Genomic DNA, 22,113 nt, shown 5'->3' with positions numbered 1-22,113 from the left:
TCCGCATTCAAAAAGGGGTTTTCTTTTATAAGTTCATGTCAGAATTTTTGCAGCCTGACAACAAGTACCAAACTTCTCAAATAAAGAACTCAAATCAAATTTTAAATAGGAGGTACGTTATCGAGTTAATTTACATAAAGCACTTCAGCACTTTGAGATTGAGAGTTTAAAAGCATTTTTTGATCATTTGTTTTACATTTACTTTATGGCAAAGGTTTGGAACCGTTCTTTTGTTTTGTTTTGTTTGTTTGTTTGTTTGTTTTTTACTTTCAAAGGAAGCATATTTTACACTTTAATGACCGAAAGTAAAATAGCGTAAATGCAACACCCGTGCATTTTGTGCTATTAAAAGTCAAAACATCTGCGTTGAGGTGAAAATTTTGCAGTAATGTGTTGAGCAGATGTTAACTGCACTGATATCATGAAGCCAATTTGCAGTAAAAACCCATTTTGATCAAACAGCCTAAAACAGTCATGTGGGGATTTATTCAGATCCTCTCGCACAAACAGCCAGTTTTCTCTGCGCTATTGAAAGTAGTTATGGACCAATCACTGTTTTCCATTTGGCTTGCAATTTTTTATTCTATATACAAACCTAAACAGAACTTAATCCGAATGTTTGGGGAAACTTTAGCTGGGTGATGATGCTTTCATCCTAAGGAAAGAAAAGCGGCCACCCGGCCTCAATTGCAGATGCCGACACTTCCCCCGGGGATCTGCGTCCTTTCCTAAATAAATAAACAAATATATAGCGATCGATTAGGGACGTGGAGGGTCGCATTAGCTCTGTTGTTTTCTGCACAGTGGAGAGGGGGGACGGAAACCAGCTGCTACGTCTGCGACTCCCCCTTACGCACAAGCCACGCCCCTCCTGCCCTTCGCGGACACGGTGCCATCAGTGCAGAGTGGATTTGGTTGTCCCATGGGAGCAGGGGAATTCTGGGGAGGACGAACGGCACACGATACCCCATTGTTTGGTTTAGCAGTCACCAATCCCCCCACCCTCTCCAGACCTCTCCCTGCTCCTCCCTAAAACGCACGGCCTGACAGTCTCGGTGGGTTAAATTGATTAGAAAGACGTTTGCGGTCTGACTAATCCCCCATTCTCGCTCCGGCTCCCTGCTTCAACGAATTACAAAAGCCACACATTTAGAAAGTCTTGCGGGTTGCGATGATCGCGGCCGAGCCTCTCACACCTGCGGGGCTGAAGAGTCGGGGCAGGCCGGACAAGTCAATACTGGACGAACCCCTAAACACACAGGTTACATAGGAAGATTTCGGTTAATGATCTGCATGGTCTTTTTCCTCTTTTCAATTCTCAAGGTGCACAAAAGTCTAAAACCATGAACATTAAATTATAATCCACAATACTCCTGTACAGTAATTTAAGTTATTTTTCTCTATTTGTTTTGCATTTATTTTGGGGGAACTTTTTTCCTCAATTATAGTTAAAAATCTGTTTTCTTAAAAGAGTCAATGATACAATAAATAGTTTTAAAGTATTTTTGTGGATTCTTTATTGACTCCATGCACATGTAGAGGATTTTCACAGAAGAGCTTTGTGTCATCCTCTTGCCCTGCTTAACATTACACATGGCCCATCACGATGACAAATTCTGTAGCACTTACACCAGAGGAACTGTAAAAACTTTTCATTTAAATAGTAAACAAATAGATAGTTACACCCCCCCCCCCCAACACACACACAAACATACAACAAAACGTTAATTCCATACAATCTACATCTTAAAATTTGAAGAGCACATCTTTGTCGTTTCGTTGAGATCTACAGGAATTTTATCTTTCGCCTCTGTGTCATCATGTATAGATTTTGTCATGGTTTTAGGGTTAAGTAGAGCTGTCAGTCATTTTAGGAAAAGTGTGTGAGGGAGACGGCAGCAGGATTCCCCAAGATTGCTTTCATAATTGGGGGAACATCTGACTTTGTCCCGCGCTGGCAGATGGTGAGCTGAGGCGCGATCCAAGGGGCGAGATTTACATTCATTGTCCAGGCGCACAAACTCCACATAGAGACAATAGTCTCGGTGAGGGGCAGAGAACCCGCGTTCTGGGGGGGGACTTTCCCTTTCATAGCCAGACGAATGGAAGCGGAAATTAATTTTATTCCCCCCCAAATGTAACCCAAATGCATTGGACATACAACCCAAATTTGACTTTAATGAAAGTAATAACAGATCAGAAAACACAAATGGTAAAATGAACCCATCAGCACTGTGCTCGGTTTCTTTAATATGAGCCTCTCAGTAACGAAATCATCAGATGGAGCAGCAAAGGAAACTTTGTCAGACTCTCAAAACTCGTAAGTTCATGTAATGGTAATCATGTTTGTTAACAGCATTATTTGCAACGGGTCTCATGACTGGGTTGGATTTGTTGAGGCAGTCTGTCATATTGATTAAGAGAACTCATTTCGGGCACTGTCAGGCAGCGCTCCAAACGCCAATCAGAGTGCAGCGTCGTCGGCTGCTGGCGGAGATTGATGGACCAACCAGACGGCCATTGTTGCGGCTGACACTGATGCGATGCGTCCTCAGCGGAATCACCGCGTTCAAAGGAGCAGACGGTCGAGCTGCTGAATGCGTGCCTGTCGAGAGCGCACTTGTGTTAAATGTTGACTTGAATGAATAGACCAAACAGAACTGGCTGTACGGGCTTTTGAGGGCAGTAGCTGCGCAGCATGTACAAGACAATCTGAAACCAAACGCCAGTATTTGTTTTTTAAATACACAAAAGCGCCCAGAAATTCTTAAAGTGACCAAAGTCTTTTTCCCCCCCTAACGTAACCTTTCACGTACCTTTTAATAAAAGGTTTTAATGACTACACCCTACTTCTGCCACACACACATTAAGAAAAAAACGTGAAATATATTATACACACTAAATTCTTAATCTCACAACGTTATAACGTTACAACATTATAAATGTTTTTTTTGTGTTTTGTTTTGGTTTTTTTTATCTAGGGAAACTTCTCTGTGTTTAAAAAAGTTTGCTGCTGGAGTCACAGGTTGGATGCTGAATCTGGCAGCAGACCAAACAAGGGATGCACTTTGCACCAATGAGAGCACCCATTTCAACGATCCCATATGGCACCGAGGCCCCTCCTCCACGCCCCATCCCAGCTGAGGGTCTCATTCATGCTTCAACACAGTCGTTCGCTACAAGCTTCCTGGCCCTCGGATCAACTGGTTTGATTCGATTTGGCCCTGTGACAAAGGAAGACTTTTTGCACACTCATATTATGAAGAATATTTCGAGACTCGCTCCCGGATATCTGCGGAGCTGAACGCACAGAGCCCGTTCGGACTGACGGTGGAGATGTGCACTTGGACAATGCTTCACATCAGTGGAAGGATATGTTTACTATCATCATTTGAACCATAAAAGAAAGTCATTTCGGCTTTTTAACGAGACGCCCCTGAAACATCACACAGCGTCGGTTACTTCTTTCCCCCCACAAAGCTCTGTAAATGCTCAGTTCGTTTGTGGCGCTTTGGAGGAGCGCAGCGCCTTGAAGTGGACCTTTTCTTGTGTGCCAAAGTGCTTTAGCTGCCCATCTCAGTGTTTTTTTTAACTGCTTCAAGAAAGTGTTACCAGACGATCGGAGCAGGGTGTAAATGTTTGGAATCCAGGAACATTTGATTCGTGAAGCAAGCGGATTAAAAGAAAGAGGTCTTGGAGAGGAGATGGATCCAGTCCGGTCGTGGGTGCGCAATGTTGGGGTTGTGGATGCGAACGTCGCAGCGCAAAGGTACAGAACAAACTCAGCTGATCTGCTGACTTTAGGTTCTCACCATCCTCTCATCTGATACGCCCAGGCTTGTTTGACTGTTCATGATGGAGACATCTTTATATTTATTATTATTATTATTATTATTATTATTATTATTATTATCATCATCATTATTATTTTAAGGTTAAGAGTCAACCTTTGAGAAAAGAGCTGAAAACTACTTGTTGCAAAATCCTTAAAAGTGACGAAAAAAATAACAACAAACATTTGTCATTATGCTTGAAATGATAATAAAACTTGCCCCAAACGCAAAACAGCTAACAATTATTTATTTGTACAAAAAGGCAAGAGGCATTTAATAACGTCATCAGTTTTCGTTCACAATAGCGGAGATCACCGTTAAAGCTGTTTGTGACTAAAACGAAATACATATTCTTCCCAGAGCAGCTTTAGCTTCAGCTTAAAGGCAACTTCATCGTCACCTGCCACAAACTTTACAGCTCTGATTTTAAAAAACAGAAATGACAGATTTTCCACTGTTTGCTTTTTCTTCTACTCGTTTTTTACTCTTCCGTAGATGTTCAGTCAGCCTCTGCACACATTTATTAATTAATATATATAAATATATTTACAACACACAAACCGTATTGTACTGTAATGTTGAAGAATTTTTTAAAGCATTTTTTAAGTATTTTAGTGATTTTTTTAAGCAGATGGTAACTGGCTGTTCGTTTTTTAATCCACCCTTTTTTTGTTCAACTAGAAACAAAAACTGAAGTTGTCAAGACAAAATCTAAAGTGCACTCGAGTGTGATTTGTGGTCTTTTTCAGACAAAATTAAAATTACAGAAACATTTAACAAACAGTCAAACCTCCTCTGAACCAGCCCGCAGATTCATAACAGTCTCTTTTTTTATTAAGATGAATTCAAACAAGCGTTTCACTTGTCCACATCTTTAATCCGTGTTAATTAAACACTCAGTGTCCTAATGTATATTTTAACTATGATGCTCCGCCATCGACACATTTTTCACTCAAACAAGACGTCGACACTTTTCAATTTTCAAGTTAAAAGAAAAAAAAAAAGTTTGAGTAAGTTTGGCTTATAATGACGTTTTTTCTGTTTTTGTTTTTTTTTGTAGTCCATATTTGGTTCTCCTTGAAGGGTCAAATCTATGCAAAATTATCCATCAGTTTAGTTATTTTATTTTTTTGGCTTATGCTAATAATTTATAATTAATGTATGGATCAAAGAAAGACTGAAGAAAAAAATGCACGATGATAAATATGCTTTTAATATTTTAATCTTTTAATTAATTCAAGTGATAGTAAGTTATTGTTGCATTTAATCTATTTTAATTTAACTTTCAAGATTAATTGCAAATAGAGAAAAGTGTTTTAGTTTAGCTTGTTAGCATGCTTGTTGTGTTTCGTTGTCCATATTATCATTATTATTACCCCTATTATTATTATTATTATCAATAATAATAATAATAATAATAATGATAATAATAATAATAAGAAGAAGAAGAATAGAAAACCAGTTATTTGTCATTTAATAAAAGGAAAACAAGTATTTCTTTTTGATGGTATAAATGTGTTTAATTAAATAAAGTATGATAATATTCAGTGTGATAAGCGTGAGCTGACTGTCTCTTCCGGTTGTGTCCTAAGTGGAGTGGCCCTGTCGAGAGCTCATTTCGAGAAGCAACCGCCCTCAAATCTCCGAAAGTCCAACTTCTTCCACTTTGTCCTGGCGCTCTACGACAGACACGGCCAACCTGTGGAAGTGGAGAGGACTGCGTTTGTAGACTTTGTGGAGCACGAAAAGGTGTGTGACTGTTCCCGAAAGCTGAGAGATGTCAATTCTACATCGACTTTTAATATTTAACGTGTTTAATCAAAATCGTCCGAAATAAGAGATTATCCACATGTATTTGTAATATACAGTATTTCAGCCGTAACCAGGTGCTCAGCTTAATTTTCCCCATCCTCGGTAAAGCCAAGCATATCGAACAGCTGACGGCTACATGTTTACACAAGCTTTACCCCCAATGAGCTGATGATGTGGGATTGAAAAAGAATATCTAATGACTAATTAGCAGCTTGCCTCATTAGGAGGACATCACTACTTTTTTAAAATGCAAATTATGCTCGCTCCTGTTAAGTTATACAGTGAACTAATCATCAAAGTCTCCTTTTCCTTCGTGCCTCTCTCCCATACTCTAAATACTGCTATATATGGGGGGGGTCCTCAAGTTGGACAACACCAAAAAAAAGAAGGGTGCAGCGTGGAGAGAAAGACAGAAAGAGTTTGAGATATGCCTGGAGTAAAGCCTTATGCCCAGTGTTGATGGATGTTTTTGCCTTGTGGTGAGGGGGCACAAATCTCCTGAACTTCTGGCAACCACTGCACTCTGTGGAAAAGACAAGGGGACTCTATCCTAACAACTAAAGTTCTAGCATACCTTTGGGTTTTTGGAGCTTAGGAGTGAGGCAGGCAGCAATCCTGATGCCGGGGCCGAAGCTGTTGGCGTGCTCCCCTTTGTGCCACACAGACCATAGACTAATATGACGGCAGTGGAGAAGTTCATTTTCTGCATGGTTACCCTGGCATCTGTTTTTGCTTTGTAATTGCGCAGAGGTAGAGTGATGGCACGGTGAAGTAAACGTCCCTCTGTGTATATTTACAAAAGTTATGAAGCTGGGCATCCATCTATCTCCAGGTGTGTTCTCATATTAAGTTTTGAGCTTTTTCATCTTATCTTCATGCATCTTAATTTCCGCCCCGTTTCTTCTCCTCTCCTTGCAACTGTCTCCATTTCCCAGTTTCTCTACTCCCCCAACCTTCTTGTTCTCTCGCCTCCTCTCTCGCGCTCATCTCTGTGATGCCAGCCTCCTGGGTTATTGGACCAGAGAGCATTCCTCTGAGACCACTTAGAAAGACCAGTGGAGGTAGAGAAAGAGAAAGGAAGAGGGGGAACACAGAAAGGAAGGGGGGCAAGAAGGAAGAAGTGAGAGGCTAGTGGAGAGTGTAGGGCAGGGGGGTGTAAGGAGGGATAGCAGAAAGGAAGTTTTTCTGTCAAGGTCGACTGCTGCTCAGTCTCACACGCAGTACTTTCCACTCGCTGGAACACACTTTGCCCTCACACACAAGTGCATATAGCCATGCCTGCTACCTCACTGCAGCTAGGACCACTGCATTTGATCCGAGGGTTTTTTAGGCATTTGTTTCAGAGATGATAGTTCAACCTCTACAAAGAATATCCGACTCAAGGTTAAGTGCTCAGCTTATGAGCACAACACAAGGTCCCAAATGAGCTTTGAGCCTACAACTCTCTGATCTCGATGCTGCTCCATGGGAAGGGCGAGCTGCAGGATTAGGCGAGACTCACTGTGCTTAACCCCGTTTACTGATGCCCAGCTGTGCTTATCTGTACCCGGGCGAGCTTAACTGTATTCTCCGCATTTGTCTGTACGCCCGCCTCTCTTTTTGCAAGGAGCAGACGGGAGAAAAGACCAACAACGGTACTCACTACAAGCTGCAGCTCCTCTACAGCAATGGTAAGTAGGTTCAAAGATGAGCAAAAATTGCACAAACCTGACACACACCTCTACTCTTGACTTACCCATTAGTTTCCCCTCTAGCTCTTATCACTAGACTTATACATGTTGCTGTTCAGCTTTCCAAGCTGTTACTTATGGACCCATGTATGGAGAAATGAGGTGCACGCTGCCTCCCCATCCCAACACCTCCTCAGCCCCTCGATTTCTCCTTCCACTTCCCCCATGGTGCTTCCACAGCAGATCAGGGGGGATACACAGAAATTTGGTTCCCATGAGCCACTGCTGCCCCAAGTCTGTCGCAGTGGCACCCATGGGAGAGAAGATAAAAGACGCGTTCCAGAGCAACCCGCTGATACACACGCATATATACAAGTACACTAAAAGCACTTCCTCTCATCCCCTTCCCCCAAGCATTATCAAAGGCATCTCAATCGAGACTTTGATGAAAGGAGCACATTTTAAAGGCAATACTTTCCAAACTCTCCATGAAAAAATTCACAGGCAGCGTGGTCTCCTCTGAGGGAGCAGTTCAGTGCGTGTTGTTTCCTTCTCCCGAGGCTAAGTTTTAAAGAGATACACCTGATTACATGCAAGTAAGAAGAAATGTTTTAAAAAAGAAACAACCCGTTTGTTTCTTCATTTAAACTCTTTAATAAGCCGATCAGCTCCCTTTCGAACGCAGCTGAGTGTCTCCTGCCAGTCACAGCTTCACACAGGAACAACCATAAAAAGAACAGCTTGACAAGTCGTGAGATTCTGGTTATAAATTGTGGCCTTTAGAGTCGAACATGACTAATAATCATCAGACATCAAATAACTCAATCCCCTCAGAAACCATCACAGAGGAAATTTGAACTGCATGCCAATCTTGTTCCTCCATGTTGGCTGGACAGAGTTCAATGCTTTTTTTTCTTAGAGCCTATCCAGATACTGTGGAAAAAAAAAATTGTATCATAAATCTTTCCATCTTATTTTGAGAATCCACAGAGATTTATCGCTGAGTGGTTAGGAGAGGTAAGAGAGTTTAAGCGCTTAATGTGACAGATCGGTTATGTTTTGCAATTAATTTAAAATGAGCATCTCTTCTTTGGAGGTTTCCAGCACAATAGAAATGTCTCTTTCAAGCTTCAGTAGCCTCTACCCGCAGCTTACATCCAACTAAAGAATGACAATTATTTCAGTGTAACAGAATTGTTCTCATGCTTGAAACACTTTTTTAAAAAAGTTACATTTTCTGGTGTTTTTTCTCTCTGCAGGGGTTCGCACTGAGCAGGATCTTTATGCACGACTTATCGACTCCGTCACTAAACAGGTTGTTAAACTTTTCTAAAGTTTTCCCTTGAATGGAATTCCAGTTAGAGTTTTAAGAAACAGGAGTTAATTTACTTCTACATGAAACTCAGTCTGACCCTTTGCCCCTTGCTTCCTCCTCTCAGCCCATATCGTATGAGGGACAAAACAAGAATCCAGAAATGTGTCGAGTTCTGCTCACACACGAGGTTATGTGCAGGTGAGTGTCTCTCTCTCTCTCTCTCTCTCTCTCTCTCTCTCTCACACACACACACACACACACACACACACACACACACACACATGCACCTACAAAACTCAAGTACTTATATCCATTGCATTCTTTCACTTTGTTTTGTCTCAGTCAGCTTTAAATGGGTTTTGCGGTGACGCTTGGGGCTCTACTTTTAAAAAAAATTTACCCTGTTATTGAACCGTAAGTCTAGGTTGTCCATCATCATCCTTGTTACAGTTGTAACCCCCTGCTGCTGTCTGCTGTGAGGCAGCATGTCCCTGGGCAAGCTCCCGTTCCGTCTTGGAGCGCTCCTCTCTCTCGGGCCTGTGGTTTTCGCAGCCAGAAATCCACTGACAGCAGCAAACACTTTAGGGGATCAATCTGCTTTTGCCTCATGGAAAAATAAATTATGTTTAGACATGTATGAACTTTATCGGCATTGGATGACAAGTGCGGCGGTGCAGCCAGTGCCAAAGAGCAGCTTTAGAAGCAGAGCGAGTTTAAGAAGGCTGGTCGTGTCTTAGGTAACTGTTTTTTTTGTGGATGTAGAAGAACTTTAAGAGTGTCTGGAAGTGGGCATTGACTTTTAGGATGTGAGGGCCACAGGAAGAGGGCTAGGGGGGCTGGGATATCGGGAGAAGGGCTGAAGCAGAGTGAGCTTTGCCATTGTGTAGCCAGCAGATGCCCGAATGTGACTCACAGCTGGCTAATAACAGAGCCGAAGAGGCAGAGGGCAAGCGTCACAGCTGGGGAGTGAGGCCGTCTGACAGGGGGGCGGAGGGGGGCAGGGCAGGGCCAAGCTGGGACACGAGAGGGGTAAGGCGAGGTGTAGGGGTGGCAGATGGTTAGGGGTGGGGGCACTTTTGTTATGCAGTGAAGGGGAGTTGGGGGCTTTGGGGGGTTGTTGAGGAGGACTGGTTGGCCAGCAGGCTCCTCGGACAAGACCGCTGACGAATGGTAGGATGTTATGGGACGGTGTGCGTGCGCAGTGAAGCTGCGTGGGGGTTGAGTTTGATTTCAAAATCAATGTGACAGATTGCCTGGCTGGCTTTTCACTTTTTCAATGGTCCCTCACTGTTTGTAGGGTGTGTTGTTGTACCTTTTCTTCCTCTTTTATTCTTTTGTCCATTCTTCCCCACCCCTCCCATGCTGCTTTTGTGTGTTCCTGGATCACGGCCCACTGTGGGGCAGAGCAGCCGGGGTGTATGGATGTGGATGGGTCAGAGAAAAATGGTGGCTCCTCCTGTTTAATTTGTTGTTGTTGGTGGGGTTTGGGTTTTTTTTTTTCCCACAACGCTAACTTTTTCCACTTTCCTGTTTCTTTAACCGCCCACTCAGTCGCTGTTGTGAGAAGAAAAGTTGTGGCAATCGAAATGAGACGCCGTCCGATCCAGTCATCATTGACAGGTAATAACAAAAGCATGTCCCACACAGTATCCATCACCTCAAACCATCACCCATCTATACTATCTAAACTCTCACAACAGCCCCCTCTGCACCAACTGTAGAAGAAGCTTACACATAAGTTATAAATTCATGCTTTCGGTTCATTTAAGACTGTGTGTGTATGCATCACATGTGAATCTTGTTCTTCTTCTCCATGGGAAGTATGTTCATTGTTTCTCTGGGGCGATTTACACCACATCATTGCAAGCAGGCGGTAACATCCAGTGAAAAGCATCCGTGTCTGTCTCCCATGTGTCTTTCTGTCTGCGACTTTCTGTTTTTCGGCTGATCTATCTTCAAGCTTGCTGGGATCTGTTTCACTTTGGTCACTCATTTGCACCTGAGACCTGACAAAAGCACAGATTTACTTTTATCAGAAGCATGTGGATCATTCACACCACCAGACAGGCTCACATATGTACTTAATGTTCACCCTGAGGGCCAGTTATCAGGCTTAAAGGGAGATGACCACCCCTGTAATCAGCGTGTGTGAGAGTCTTCACGTCTAAAGGGCTTTTGGAGGTCCCACACTGTCTGCCTGGCATTAACCAGCGTGATTGATACTCATAAGCAGACCGTATGTGAAATACCTTCTCTGTGATGTCATGGGGCAACCTTCATCACCTCTCTCTCCCTCACTCCCTCCTTTGCCCTCTCCTTCCTTCTCTCCTTCCCTGCAATTGTCTGTCTAGAAAGCACTCACTTCACATATATCACGGACCCTTTTCTTTCCCCTCCTCAGTTCAAGCCGGCTGGCTGTTGACAGTGTGTCTCAGAGGATCTCAGATGAAGATAGTTTTCATATAACGGAAAAATCGGGTTGTTGTTGTATGAATTTTCCCAGAATACCTTGGAGCAGCTGCTTTTCCCATTTACTCTAGAACATTATTCTCACAATCGCTCCCTCCGCACCATTTTTATACTTCCTCCTAACATGGCTAAACCGCTTTGAAATTTGCTTTTTAAGTAGATCCGCGGTTTTCTGGTGAGGAAAAACAAAAACAGTCTATATTTCTTTGTGACTTTCTGCATGTGTGTGTGTGTGTGTGTGTGTGTGCAGGCTGATGTGCAGCTCTGAGGATTGATTTAAATGAAATCATTGACCTACTGTACTCTCTAATCACACTGGCCATATCCTGTCCTGATGGGGGCTTCTCCCTCTTGACTAGCCTACAAAATCCTCTCCTCAGGGACCCACCTATTAGAAGCCAGTTAATTTCTGATAAGCCGGTGGAATATTGCTTTGCCCAATCAGAGGTGTCTTTACTTTTCTCTATATGCTCAACGTACGTACGCTCAACTAGGAGGAAGTTTATAACACATATGCATCGTTTGCATGCACACAAACGAATGTATATTTTCATGCTTGTGGGGATGTTTATTTATGTATGTATATGGATCTATGTACGATTGTCTGTGTGTCTCTTTGACCCCTACACTGACCTTTTTCCCTAGTCCTTGCTTGGGTCTTAAATTATTCATGCGTGTGTGTGTGTGTCTGAAGCCTATGTGCATTTGTGTATGTGTGTGTGTGTGTGTGGAGGAGACAGTCTGTTTCTGTGGCTCCAGTAATCAGCCTCCTGCTCCCAGCCCTAACACCTGTTCTCCAATTAACATGCAGCGTGCTGGGGCCCACTCCCTTCCACCGCCACTGCTTTCTACCCTTTTCCTTCCTTCTTTTCTCCTTCTCCTCTCACCCTCAGTGCATTGCTCCCTTTCCACCTGCCCCAGTTTGTATTTGTGCTTCTGCACACCCCTCTCGCCCTTTTGCTCTCACATGCTTACTATTTTAACTCCCTATTGCTTAATTCCCGTGCTCCTCTTTTTTTTCTCAGTCACATTACCATCTCCTTCACCAACACCCCCCTCCACCCTCCCTTTAGCCTGTCTAATTTTGCCATAATTAGGCAGTGTCATTAGGACACCTACCCAAGCACAAGGGAGTTTGCAATTCCCCAAACGGCCCAAACCCCCTCTTTTCTAATCTCCTTTCCATATTGTTTCGGTTTTCTCTCCCCCTTCTCCTGCTGCTGCTGCTGCTGCAGCCCCCTCCACCTTCCCTTCTTCCTAATCCTGATCTGAGTGAAAGGGGAGAGAGAGGAGATCACAGCTGATCCACTGGGAGGGGTGAAGGGACAGAGGGTGGAGGGATGAAGAGGGCAAGGGCAGGAGTTGACAAAGAGATGACTCGAGTTGCTTTTGGGGGCGAATTATCTAACGCCCCAGTGCCTGCTGTGTCTGCTAGTTTTGCAGCTGCATAGGTGAACTGTTATACTCGCAGTCCTAATGTGACATCTCTGTTTGCAGGATGTCACTTATCCTTGACTGATGGCCTGACTTGTTTTCTGATTGGTTAGATGATTGATCAATAGGAAGTTGGATCAATGCCTCTGGACTCATTACTATAAATGTAATTCTTCAAGCTCATGCAATCAATGTATTTATTACATTACATTTCTTTTCTTTTCTTTTTTAAATAAACACGCGTAAATAAATCTTTTTTCAGAAACTGGTGGTTGATTATTTTGACAGGTCATTTTTAAGGTCATTTATTAAGTGAAAAAGACAATTATTGAGTGCTTTCAGGTCAAAATTCAAATACTGGTATTTCTTTTATTTTTATTTCTTTATTTTTGGATGATTGCTTTCACTGTTTGAAACTTAGCTCGTTCTCAATCTCAACCCAGGCAGATCTGTTAATGGTGGTATTATTGCCAAACTGATCTCTGACCTCAGAGAAACTATATTGGTTCTGGGCCTCAGTATTTATGAGTGAACTGTGGGGTTTACAATGGAGACAAGCAGATGTCAGTATTAGTATTAGGCTGTGTGGGTTGAATGGGATTTGTGGAGGTGGTGGGGGTCAGCTCTGAGTGTGTGCTTTTATATTTGGCTAAGAAGCTGAGATCAATAGTTGGTCATATAGAGTGTGCAGAGGGATCCATTGTAAGGCAGGAGACTTGTGAGGGGCACTGGGGTGATCAATGGTAAGCACTATCTCACTAATTGATCGTGTTTCCAAGAGGGCCCTTTTTTAACAAGCCGGTGCTCGGAGAAAAGACGAATAATCAATAGGAATTTTCCAATGTTGTCAATATGCCTATTCCCTCCCCCACACTGAAAATGAGCTCACAAGGACTGTTTCATACTTGTGCACACTTTCATCAGCAGCAGCTTAAACCCAGAGTTTTTATTTCAGAAGGATGCGTTACAGTTTATTTTATTCTTTTATTTATTAAAACTATAGTATATGAGTCTCGAGAAATGACTTTATTTGAGCTTAGCTCCGAGAACGATCCATTAGTCTTAATCTTAGGTTGTGGGTTGTATTGATCTGTTTGTAGTCTTGGTTCTAGTTATGTGCATGTACCACAGGTTTGTTTTCATTGAGTGCGTGCAGGGTTTCCTTGCTGATCAATATACAGAAGATTGGTTTAGTTTCATCTCAATTACAAATTTCCTCAGGTCAACGTGCATTATTGCAGTTATTAGTGAGCAGTTCCTAATGCTGGTATAAATCTTGTGTCACATTTTTCCCCGTGAAAACACATCTCACTCTTGGATATCTCGCTTCTGCGGTGCTTGTGAGCTGTTAAACTCTGTCATTTTTATCGTTTTTTATGGATCGGCGCTGTCTGGAAAGTTTGACAATAAACTATTCAAATATCTGTTGCTGTATGTAAATACCTGCTCCCTGCCACTGTGGTGTATTAGACAGACAGTGTGACCATCTGTTTTGATGTTAGTCTTTCCACCTGCATGTGCCTGCCTGTCATATTTTCTTTAAAAAACCCATGATGATGCAGACTACTTCCCTCTGTGCTTCCTGCAGGGCTTTGCTGCCTACCTGTTTTCACAGCAGGTCACATAAAGTTACTCCTTGTCCTACTAATGATGGGGAATATTGGCCTCCTCATTCTTCAACTGAAAAGAAAATAGAAGCTACAAGTCTTTGGGAAAAGAACATTAAACTATCAGCCAAAGAATAAATGCAGCAACATTTTTTGGACTGTGTCAGAGGTCGAATTCCTTCCCTTTCCCAGATGCATACTCAAATTCTACCGCCAACTCGCCCCGTTAGGTCGTCATATACGCGCTTGAGAGTTTTATGTGTGAGACAACAATGTCATTTTAGGAGACTGTTTCTCATGCATCCAGTATTAGATTTGCCTTTTACTGTACTTAATTAAAACTCATAATTCTCTCTGTGTACACTTGTATGCTCTCTTTACCTTTTTCCTCTCATATTATTTTAGGATGAGTTTTTTGAGGTTTGGTCCAAAGCTGGAAATGGTGCGCGTAGTGTCTGAACCCACACGCTTTGGAGAGCACAACTCAGTTTCACATTTTTATTGTGAAGTCACAGATCTTTTTGCCAAGAAATTATTGAAGTCCAGTCAAATATATCAAACCGTGTTCATTCCTGAACCCGAGCAATCAGCGCTAAGATCATAGCTACATGGCTGCAAAGTGGGATCTCTCAGTTACCTCCATTTGATCCTTTGACTGGAAAAGAGTTGAAGATGATGGCGGTGAAGTTGTTGCAAACTGAGACAAATACACCTTCACATACTCTTAGTGCTGCTGTAGCTGGCTGAGGTGTTTAAGCTGTCAGTTTCTATGACAGTAAGTGGCAGTCCAGTTACAGGTGAGCCTCAAAATCTAACATTTTCAATGTGTGCAGACTTGGCTTTAAAGCTGCTGTTGACTTCACTAAAGAAACTGAACACGTCATAGAGAAGCATGTTTACACTCTTAGTTACTGCTACAGCAGCCATTACCATCTTTGCATAATTTACCTGTCTGTCACACATGCATGTACAGAGACAAAGTCTGCCCCCCTCAGTCCGCTGTCACAGGTCTCTCCCTGGTGAGCTGGTACTGTCCAGTCCCTCCAGACCCTCTGTCAGCAAGCCCCTCATGCAGGGGTCTAGGCAGCGTGGCGACAGAGCCCTGAGGCTCTAGTGCACAACGCCTCACACAGCAGAGCGGCACGCAGGCTGGACCACTGAGCAGCTGGCACAGGACTGTGGGGATGGCTCCTCCCTTGGGGCAATGCAAGCAGGAGAATGACACAAAGACAGACAGGGAGAGACGATGCAATGTCTAGAATATCAAATTCTCTGACAGGCACCTCTTCAAACAGTAAGAGCCACACTCAGAGTTAGACCGCTGAAAATGAGTTCAGGGACCTTTGGTAAGTCTCAAGCTCTCTACATTTTGGTGTCACGTGAGCTGGAAATACCCGGGACTCCAGCGTGCACAGGAAGTGTATAATGAGTGGAAGGTTATGGGCCGAGTTTGTGTTTGGTCACCTTTGCTCTGATACGGCCAGCATTTGGCTGTTGTGGCTTGAACTCTGCCACAAGAAGTAGGCCTGGTTTGTTTTCTTTGAGAGCCTACACAGGGGGCAGTAGGAAACAGACAGCAGCGGAGAGATGCTGTGACAGGAAATGGGATCGGACTACCAATGGATGAACTGCGGGGGGGGGGGTATTTATGAATGGGAATTTCGAGTAGGGGTGGGATGCTGGGGAAAACCCTCCCATTTGTCTAGCCACTAATAGGGTTCACCTTTGGTTGAGCAGTGAAGGGATTAAGCAGGGACACTCAAAGGATCACAAGTGGGCAAATCACAGTGATTTAGCAGTACTTCAGATCATGAGCAAGCGAACAAGAAATTCCTGCACTGGACTTTCATAAGAATCTAGAATCTTTTGTGTGTGTTTTTGTGTGTGTTGGGGGGTTGCTGGAGTCAAAGGCCAGTTAGCAGTGGTATTTAGTAACAGGGGCTGTTTTCTTTGGCCGGACACTGCTGCTGGGGGTGACTGGGTTTGGTTGTGGTTAAAGGCTTAAATTTCACTAATGACTTAACAATGCCCCCTGGTGCTAAGCCGGCCCCAAAGGCCACCTTGTTTTTTTGTTTGTCTATTTATCTGGGATCTGGAAAGACTTATTTTTCTTAGGAGTTAGATTTCTCTGAAATCCCTGATGTTCACTTTTTGAAAGCATTTCCAAACACTAATATTTACACATCTGCAGTATTTTTTTTTTAAAATGAAATTTGATTAAGTATCCCTTTTGGCTTGACTGGCAATAGCTTTTCATTCTTAAGAACTTCGGTACATTTATTAAAGCTGCTTGAAAAAAATCAAGCATGGAGTAGCGTGGAGCATAGTATGGAGTGCAGGATTGCTGCACAAACCCTTCCCACTGAAGGCAAGTCCATGGTGTGTTTCCATCTTACTAAGAAGATCTGTGGTGTGACCTTTATTAGCCATTCCCAAGCAAATTTAATGTGCAGGGCACAATGTAGATGCTGTGCATTATCTTTAATAATAATCTTTAATAATTTGTTAACTGTCACAATTTGCTGTCTTTGTGCTGTTTCGGATGTTACATCCTATCCTATAGTCATGGTTATACCCAGGTTATGTTCCCCTTGAGATTTAGTTTGGTTTAGTTAAGTTTTTTCTTTTTTTTTTGCTGGTTTCATGATAGATTTCAGTTACAGATAAGAAAACAACCCACGTTTTCTACTGACCGTATGACAAACACTATTTTTTAACTGCCTTGCAACAAACACAGAGTAAAGAACCAAAATGGGCTTAAAAGTAAAGAGAGTGAGCTAAAAGCCTGAAGTTTTTGAAGCATTTTCACAAGATCTCATGAGAACTGTAGCGGTGGCTTGTCTGATGTGGGGATGATTGCTGGATCGAACATAACATTAACAGATAAAAGTCTGACAGGAAATGTGAATTAAAAACGGTAACAGCAGTTTAACAGTTGTCGCTGCAGTCTTTTGGATCCATGCAGCAGGGTGTGGGATGGTCCTGATGAATCTGTCAGGGCTGAGGGCAGGGGGTGATGTGACTGCTGACAGGCTCCCAGCAGGCATGCTGAGAGCCCCAACAGTCTGCATGCCCTCCCTAAAGCCTCCAACCTCCTGGCCCCCCAACCACCCTGTTCCCCTTCTCCTCTCGCAGTCCACGGTTCCCACACATTTGTTGTGTATTAGCCATGGACGGTAAATTACAGCACCCTGAACCTCTGAGTGATTCCATTCCCATCTCTTCGCACGTTCCTCCTCTCTCCCTTCAGCACCATTATCCAGTTCACCTTCTCTGCGTCTGTCTATCTTCCTCATTTTCTCTCCTTTTGATCTGTTTTCCTTCTCCTGTCTGTCATAGTCGTCCTGGCTTTTCGACTCCCTCAACCCTGTCAGATTTCTCTCCCCTGTCTGTCTTTCTCTCACTTCTGCTATACTTCTCATCCTCCTTTCTCCATTGTGTCACGCTACACAGCGTTCCCTCCCAAACACATCCCCTCAGCTCCCCCTTTACTTTCTTACAAGCAGGTCCCTGTTGTCTAGGCTTCACAGGTTTCTCAGCAGTTTCTCTCTCTCTCGTGCTGCTTCCCATCCCGCTCTCTCGCCCTCTTCTTCCCTCTCCCTCCTTACGCCCCCCCCTCCCTTCTCTCTCTTTCTGGAAACAGATGTTGTTTGTCAGATCTTATCATTACTGGCTAATTAAGAAGACATCTCTTCTCCTTCTGTTGTTGCTTCTCTTTCCTCTCCTCTCCCTCTCAGTGGCATCCATCTCAGCTTCATTGTTCTTTTCTGAGAGAGGTTTGGGCCAAGCTTTATACACGTTATTGGTAAATCTTATTAGCTGCTGATTGATTGAAAGGGTATTGAAAAGGTAAGATTAGATTTTGGTGCGTCGTGGATGACCTTCTGGTATATTTGAAATCTATTCAGTTGAAGAAGGTGCTACGTGTCTCCATCTGACAGTTGTGAGAGTATATTTTGAATCCTTGTCCCTCAGGACACGCCAAGCATGCTGGGAGAGGTCAGGCCACTGATGGGACTTCTATTCCCTGTCCTGGTTGTGAATTCATGTTCTCTAGACTCTGAATATCTATCCATATCTATCTATTTGGCAGGCTGACCGCAGTCCCATGTGGATGGTCTGTATGCTATGCTTTTGGCTAAGCTCGAGAGACTAACACATTAATTCATTTTAAATTGTTGAAATGTGCACATTTAGCAGCTGGTGAGAGGTTATTCAGTAAAACACTTTTTGCACCCAAGAGAAACCCCTCAAGTGCCTCTTGAGTACCCTTCCCATCATTCCACTTTCCTCCTCGCAGCCCTCTCGAGCTCCCAGCTCCAGAATGCCACAGTCACTTTTTCAGTGGCAAGCCTAAAGGTTTTACAGCGCTACCCAGCTCTATAAATCAGCACCAGTGGTTAAAATGTTTGGCTTTGTCACAGTTCTTAAGTTTAGAGGCGGGGTAGGTCTGGGCCGGGGTTGCAGAGGTGAAGCCAGCCCGGGAGGCAACGGAGACGAGGCCAAAAGGGACACAGCCAATCCAACAGTCAAATTTATAAAGAGCTGAGTTCACCCATGTGCTCGCTGTCTGCTTGAAGGTGTGTCTGGTGAAAGTTAGCATGTTTCTTTTCGAAGCCCAGCTTCTTAGACCTGCATTTTGTCTTCACACAAACAGCCAAAAGAAGAAGCCTTAATAAAATCTGTGTTTAATAGAGGCAAAATAATTCTGTTGATGCGTAATTACCTGAGGCAGGGATAAGAAGGGATAAATAAAACACACAGCATTAAGTTGCTGCGTGGTATATTCACACTGTTTTATTTTACATGAGTAAGATGGCCAATTGAGGATAATCTTCCCAGCTCACACGGGATAAATACTGCTGTCAAACGAGATCAGGGTCCTACAGTGACAACCCATTTAGTAGATAAAGCCTTCATCTGTATTTAACTTGTGGAAATAATGAAACAGATGAGGGTCAAGCTTTTTTTTTTTTTTAATGATGATGACTGCATATATGTTTAAAAAGCATCCTGGAAAAAAGAAAATGAAAGAGAAGCTGTAGGGAGTTTGTGTGGCATTTGCTGGTGAAAGGGCAGTGAAGGTGATGCCACAGATATCCCTGTATGTTTTTAGGAGGAGGAGGGGAGCGGACTGGGGACGACTGGTGTGAAAGGTCCTGTGGTGGTATGCGACAGAGGGGGTATCAGTTCGTGGAGGGTTTTCTGTGCCCCATTAGCAATGTCAGAGGTCAGGTGCCCCGGGTGTTAACCCTGGTGACCAGTCTAGCTCCCAGTCTGCCAGGGGACCATGGTCCAGGGGTATTTATTACTCTTCCCCCCTGACACATACACATCTACCATGCTCCAATCCCCCCCCCCCCTAAATACACCTCCCCTCATGGAGGAAAACAAAGCTCCCCCAGCCATTTCTCAGCCAAAATATATGTCCTAATTGGATGCATATCCATACAGTGATGCATGATGACCTATCTGTAGATTTTTGTCTTACAGTGTCTTACGTCCTCCCTAATTTATCCAAATCTTCATTCCTAGCCATGAGCTGCAGCGTGTTTTGGCCCATTTCACGCGTGTTTTATTAAAAATCAGCTAGCATGCTTACACTTTTTAGGCATTTGTTTTTTAGGCATCACTTTTTCTAATGTGTATAATTCTGCATGATTGATTGTGCACACATGGCTGCTTTCAAGTCAGTATTTGTCTTTGCGTGTACGTGTGTGTTGTTTTATGGCCTGTGTGTGTGTGAGACATACGCATGCATGCGTGCATGTATCTTAGCCTGCTGTACGAGTTAGTGTTCTCAGTGTGTGAGTGTGGCAGAGGAAGGCCCTCAGCATGTCAGTATGTTTTAATGCTTCACATCTGGTTTCCTAATTTTCCTCCCCTCCTCCCCACCCGCCTTTCAGCTCCCCTCCACCGCGATGTCAGGACACTGTTTTGTTTTTTCAGGGTGGCGGTGGGGAGGTGATGGAGGGGATGTCTGATGAGTGATGGCCCTGCATACAGGACGTCGACATTCTTCCTCTCTTCCTCCGTGTCCGCCTCTTCTTCATCTTTTTTGCATTTTGCAGCCTTTTTTAGTTTGATTATTAGGGATTACAGACTGGGTCAAAAATTACATTTATTAAGATGATGAAGAAGAGCGTCTCTTTTTCCGTCTCCACTTTTCGCCTCTCACCAAGCAGCGGGGAACCAACTTTTGCTGAGCAAAAATGATGACGGTCCCCCCTTCCCCATAGTTTCCTTTAAGTTTTCTCCTCTCGTATATTTGGATTGAAGCATAAATTTGTCACTTTTGCTGCACCGACCCAAAATTAGAAAACCAAAGCCAACCCCAGGAAAGTGAGATTCGGAGTGTTTTCTGTGCTGCTGGCTAATTTGAACTCTTCATTAAAGCCACGCTTGAATCAGATTGCTTGAAGAGCCACTGCAACCAGTAAAAGTTCATTTACAGCGAGCATAGTGGGTGATGTGTTTTACGACTATGTGAAAAGGCAGTTTATGTCAACAGTGATTAGTGCTGATGAATGCCTATGAAAATTTTTGTTAAGTCCTTTGGTGCTTAGGTGCTCACTGCATGATTAAGGCCATGTGTAAAGCAGAGCAAAGCTTACATGTGTAACAGATGCCAAAATCGACTGAGGAATGTGAAACCAAGCATAGTAAAGAATGAAAGTGTGTTTAAAAAAACTGTTAATCTTTTATTGTTTTTAGTGTCACGACTTGCAGTTTGGTCACTGATCTAGTTTTAGCAAAGCCAGTTGTCACTTCTGGGATGCCCACCTCATGCTGCGAGGCCTGTGTTTAGTCTTGGGAACTGACGCAGATGTAGACAAAGGGGACTGGAGGCCTTGACAGAGATTTAGAAGTGAAGACAGAAAAGAAAAAAACACACTCCCTGTGGTGCTTTAGTGTAAAATGATCCCAAAGTTTAAGACTTGGGTCTATGTTTTGTTTGTGTTTCCTGTTTTAAGCGTGTCTGTGGAGGGAAGACGCTGCAGAAGATAAAACTTGATTCTCATAGCTGACTGCAGCATGCTGTAGGGTAATATTTGCCACTAATGTGGAACAGCAATCTTAATCTAAGAAGTTTTATTTTTAAAATACACTTTTTCAAGATTACCAATAATGCTTTGTCTTATAGTCTGCAGTTCTTCTTCAACTGTCGGTCGTTAAAACAAATATTTATTGTGGCAGACAGTTTAAAAGTTGGTTCATACTTCCCATTAGTTTTATTTGCACTGTGTTACCCACTTGACAATGTTTTAATAAAAACAGGATCTCTCTTTTTCACCTGCTTTATGGAGCAGTATAATCTGTGGATGTGTAACAAGGCAGCCATTAAATATAAACACGATAACTCCGGTGGAGTTCTTTGAAAATAGCCTTTCTCTGCAATTTCCCTGTGACATGAGGATCACCTCCAATTCATAGTGTGTTCTTTTCGTCTCTTCTGTGTGCACGGGGAGGTGTGTGGGTGTATTACATTACCAAAACAAAAACAAACAACAGCAATATTAAACTTTTGCAACCACAATAGAGGAGGGGATAAAAAACAGAGGGTCCTCGACTTCTTATTAATTATGCAAGATTAGTCTAATTATAATTCAGCAAATGAATGTGTGGCAGAAGGTGCGAGGCGACGGGGCTGGGAGATTTGCATGTTAAGTGGGCAGGGGGAAGCGGCTAATGCATGCTAATATATGCGTCAATGTCTCGCTTTAATTTCAGCATTTGCAGCTGTGTGCGTCCGAACCGAGGGGGGGGGGGGGGTGAAAAGTTGACTCAATGGGTTTTTGGGAGGGGAGCAGAGGTGGGTGTGTCAGTGTATTAGAGTGTGCATGTATGCATGCATGTGAATGTGTGGTTGTGAGCGTGCATGTATGAGGCATCCGGTGTCATACAAACAAGGAATGATGAGAAGAAGTCAACAAACAAGGTCAAGAACCCTCAGAAAGTGCACAAAGCCTGAG

The 22,113-nt window shown here is 43.2% G+C and overlaps 1 protein-coding gene across 4 annotated transcripts in view; it reads left to right on the top strand.

The window, feature by feature from the left end:
- Positions 1-3,133: 3,133 nt before the first annotated feature.
- The window catches only part of ebf2 (EBF transcription factor 2), a 28,253-nt gene continuing 9,273 nt past the window's right edge, over positions 3,134-22,113 (top strand). For 2 of the 4 annotated variants that reach the window (XM_003451632.5, XM_005473378.4), the window contains exons 1-6: positions 3,134-3,769; positions 5,426-5,582; positions 7,252-7,315; positions 8,575-8,630; positions 8,755-8,828; positions 10,182-10,250. In XM_003451632.5, coding sequence (XP_003451680.1) covers positions 3,636-3,769; positions 5,426-5,582; positions 7,252-7,315; positions 8,575-8,630; positions 8,755-8,828; positions 10,182-10,250 — 554 coding nt within the window. In that variant the 5' untranslated portion in view covers positions 3,134-3,635. The remainder of the gene's footprint in view (positions 3,770-5,425; positions 5,583-7,251; positions 7,316-8,574; positions 8,631-8,754; positions 8,829-10,181; positions 10,251-22,113) is intronic. The other 2 variants (XM_005473380.4, XM_005473379.4) reach the window with 1 other exon arrangement.

The sequence above is a fragment of the Oreochromis niloticus genome, linkage group LG12, assembly GCF_001858045.2.
Source record: "Oreochromis niloticus isolate F11D_XX linkage group LG12, O_niloticus_UMD_NMBU, whole genome shotgun sequence".
NCBI lineage: Eukaryota > Metazoa > Chordata > Actinopteri > Cichliformes > Cichlidae > Oreochromis > Oreochromis niloticus.
Note: the sequence above shows the minus strand (reverse complement) of the source record. Positions and strands in the feature narration are given on the sequence as shown.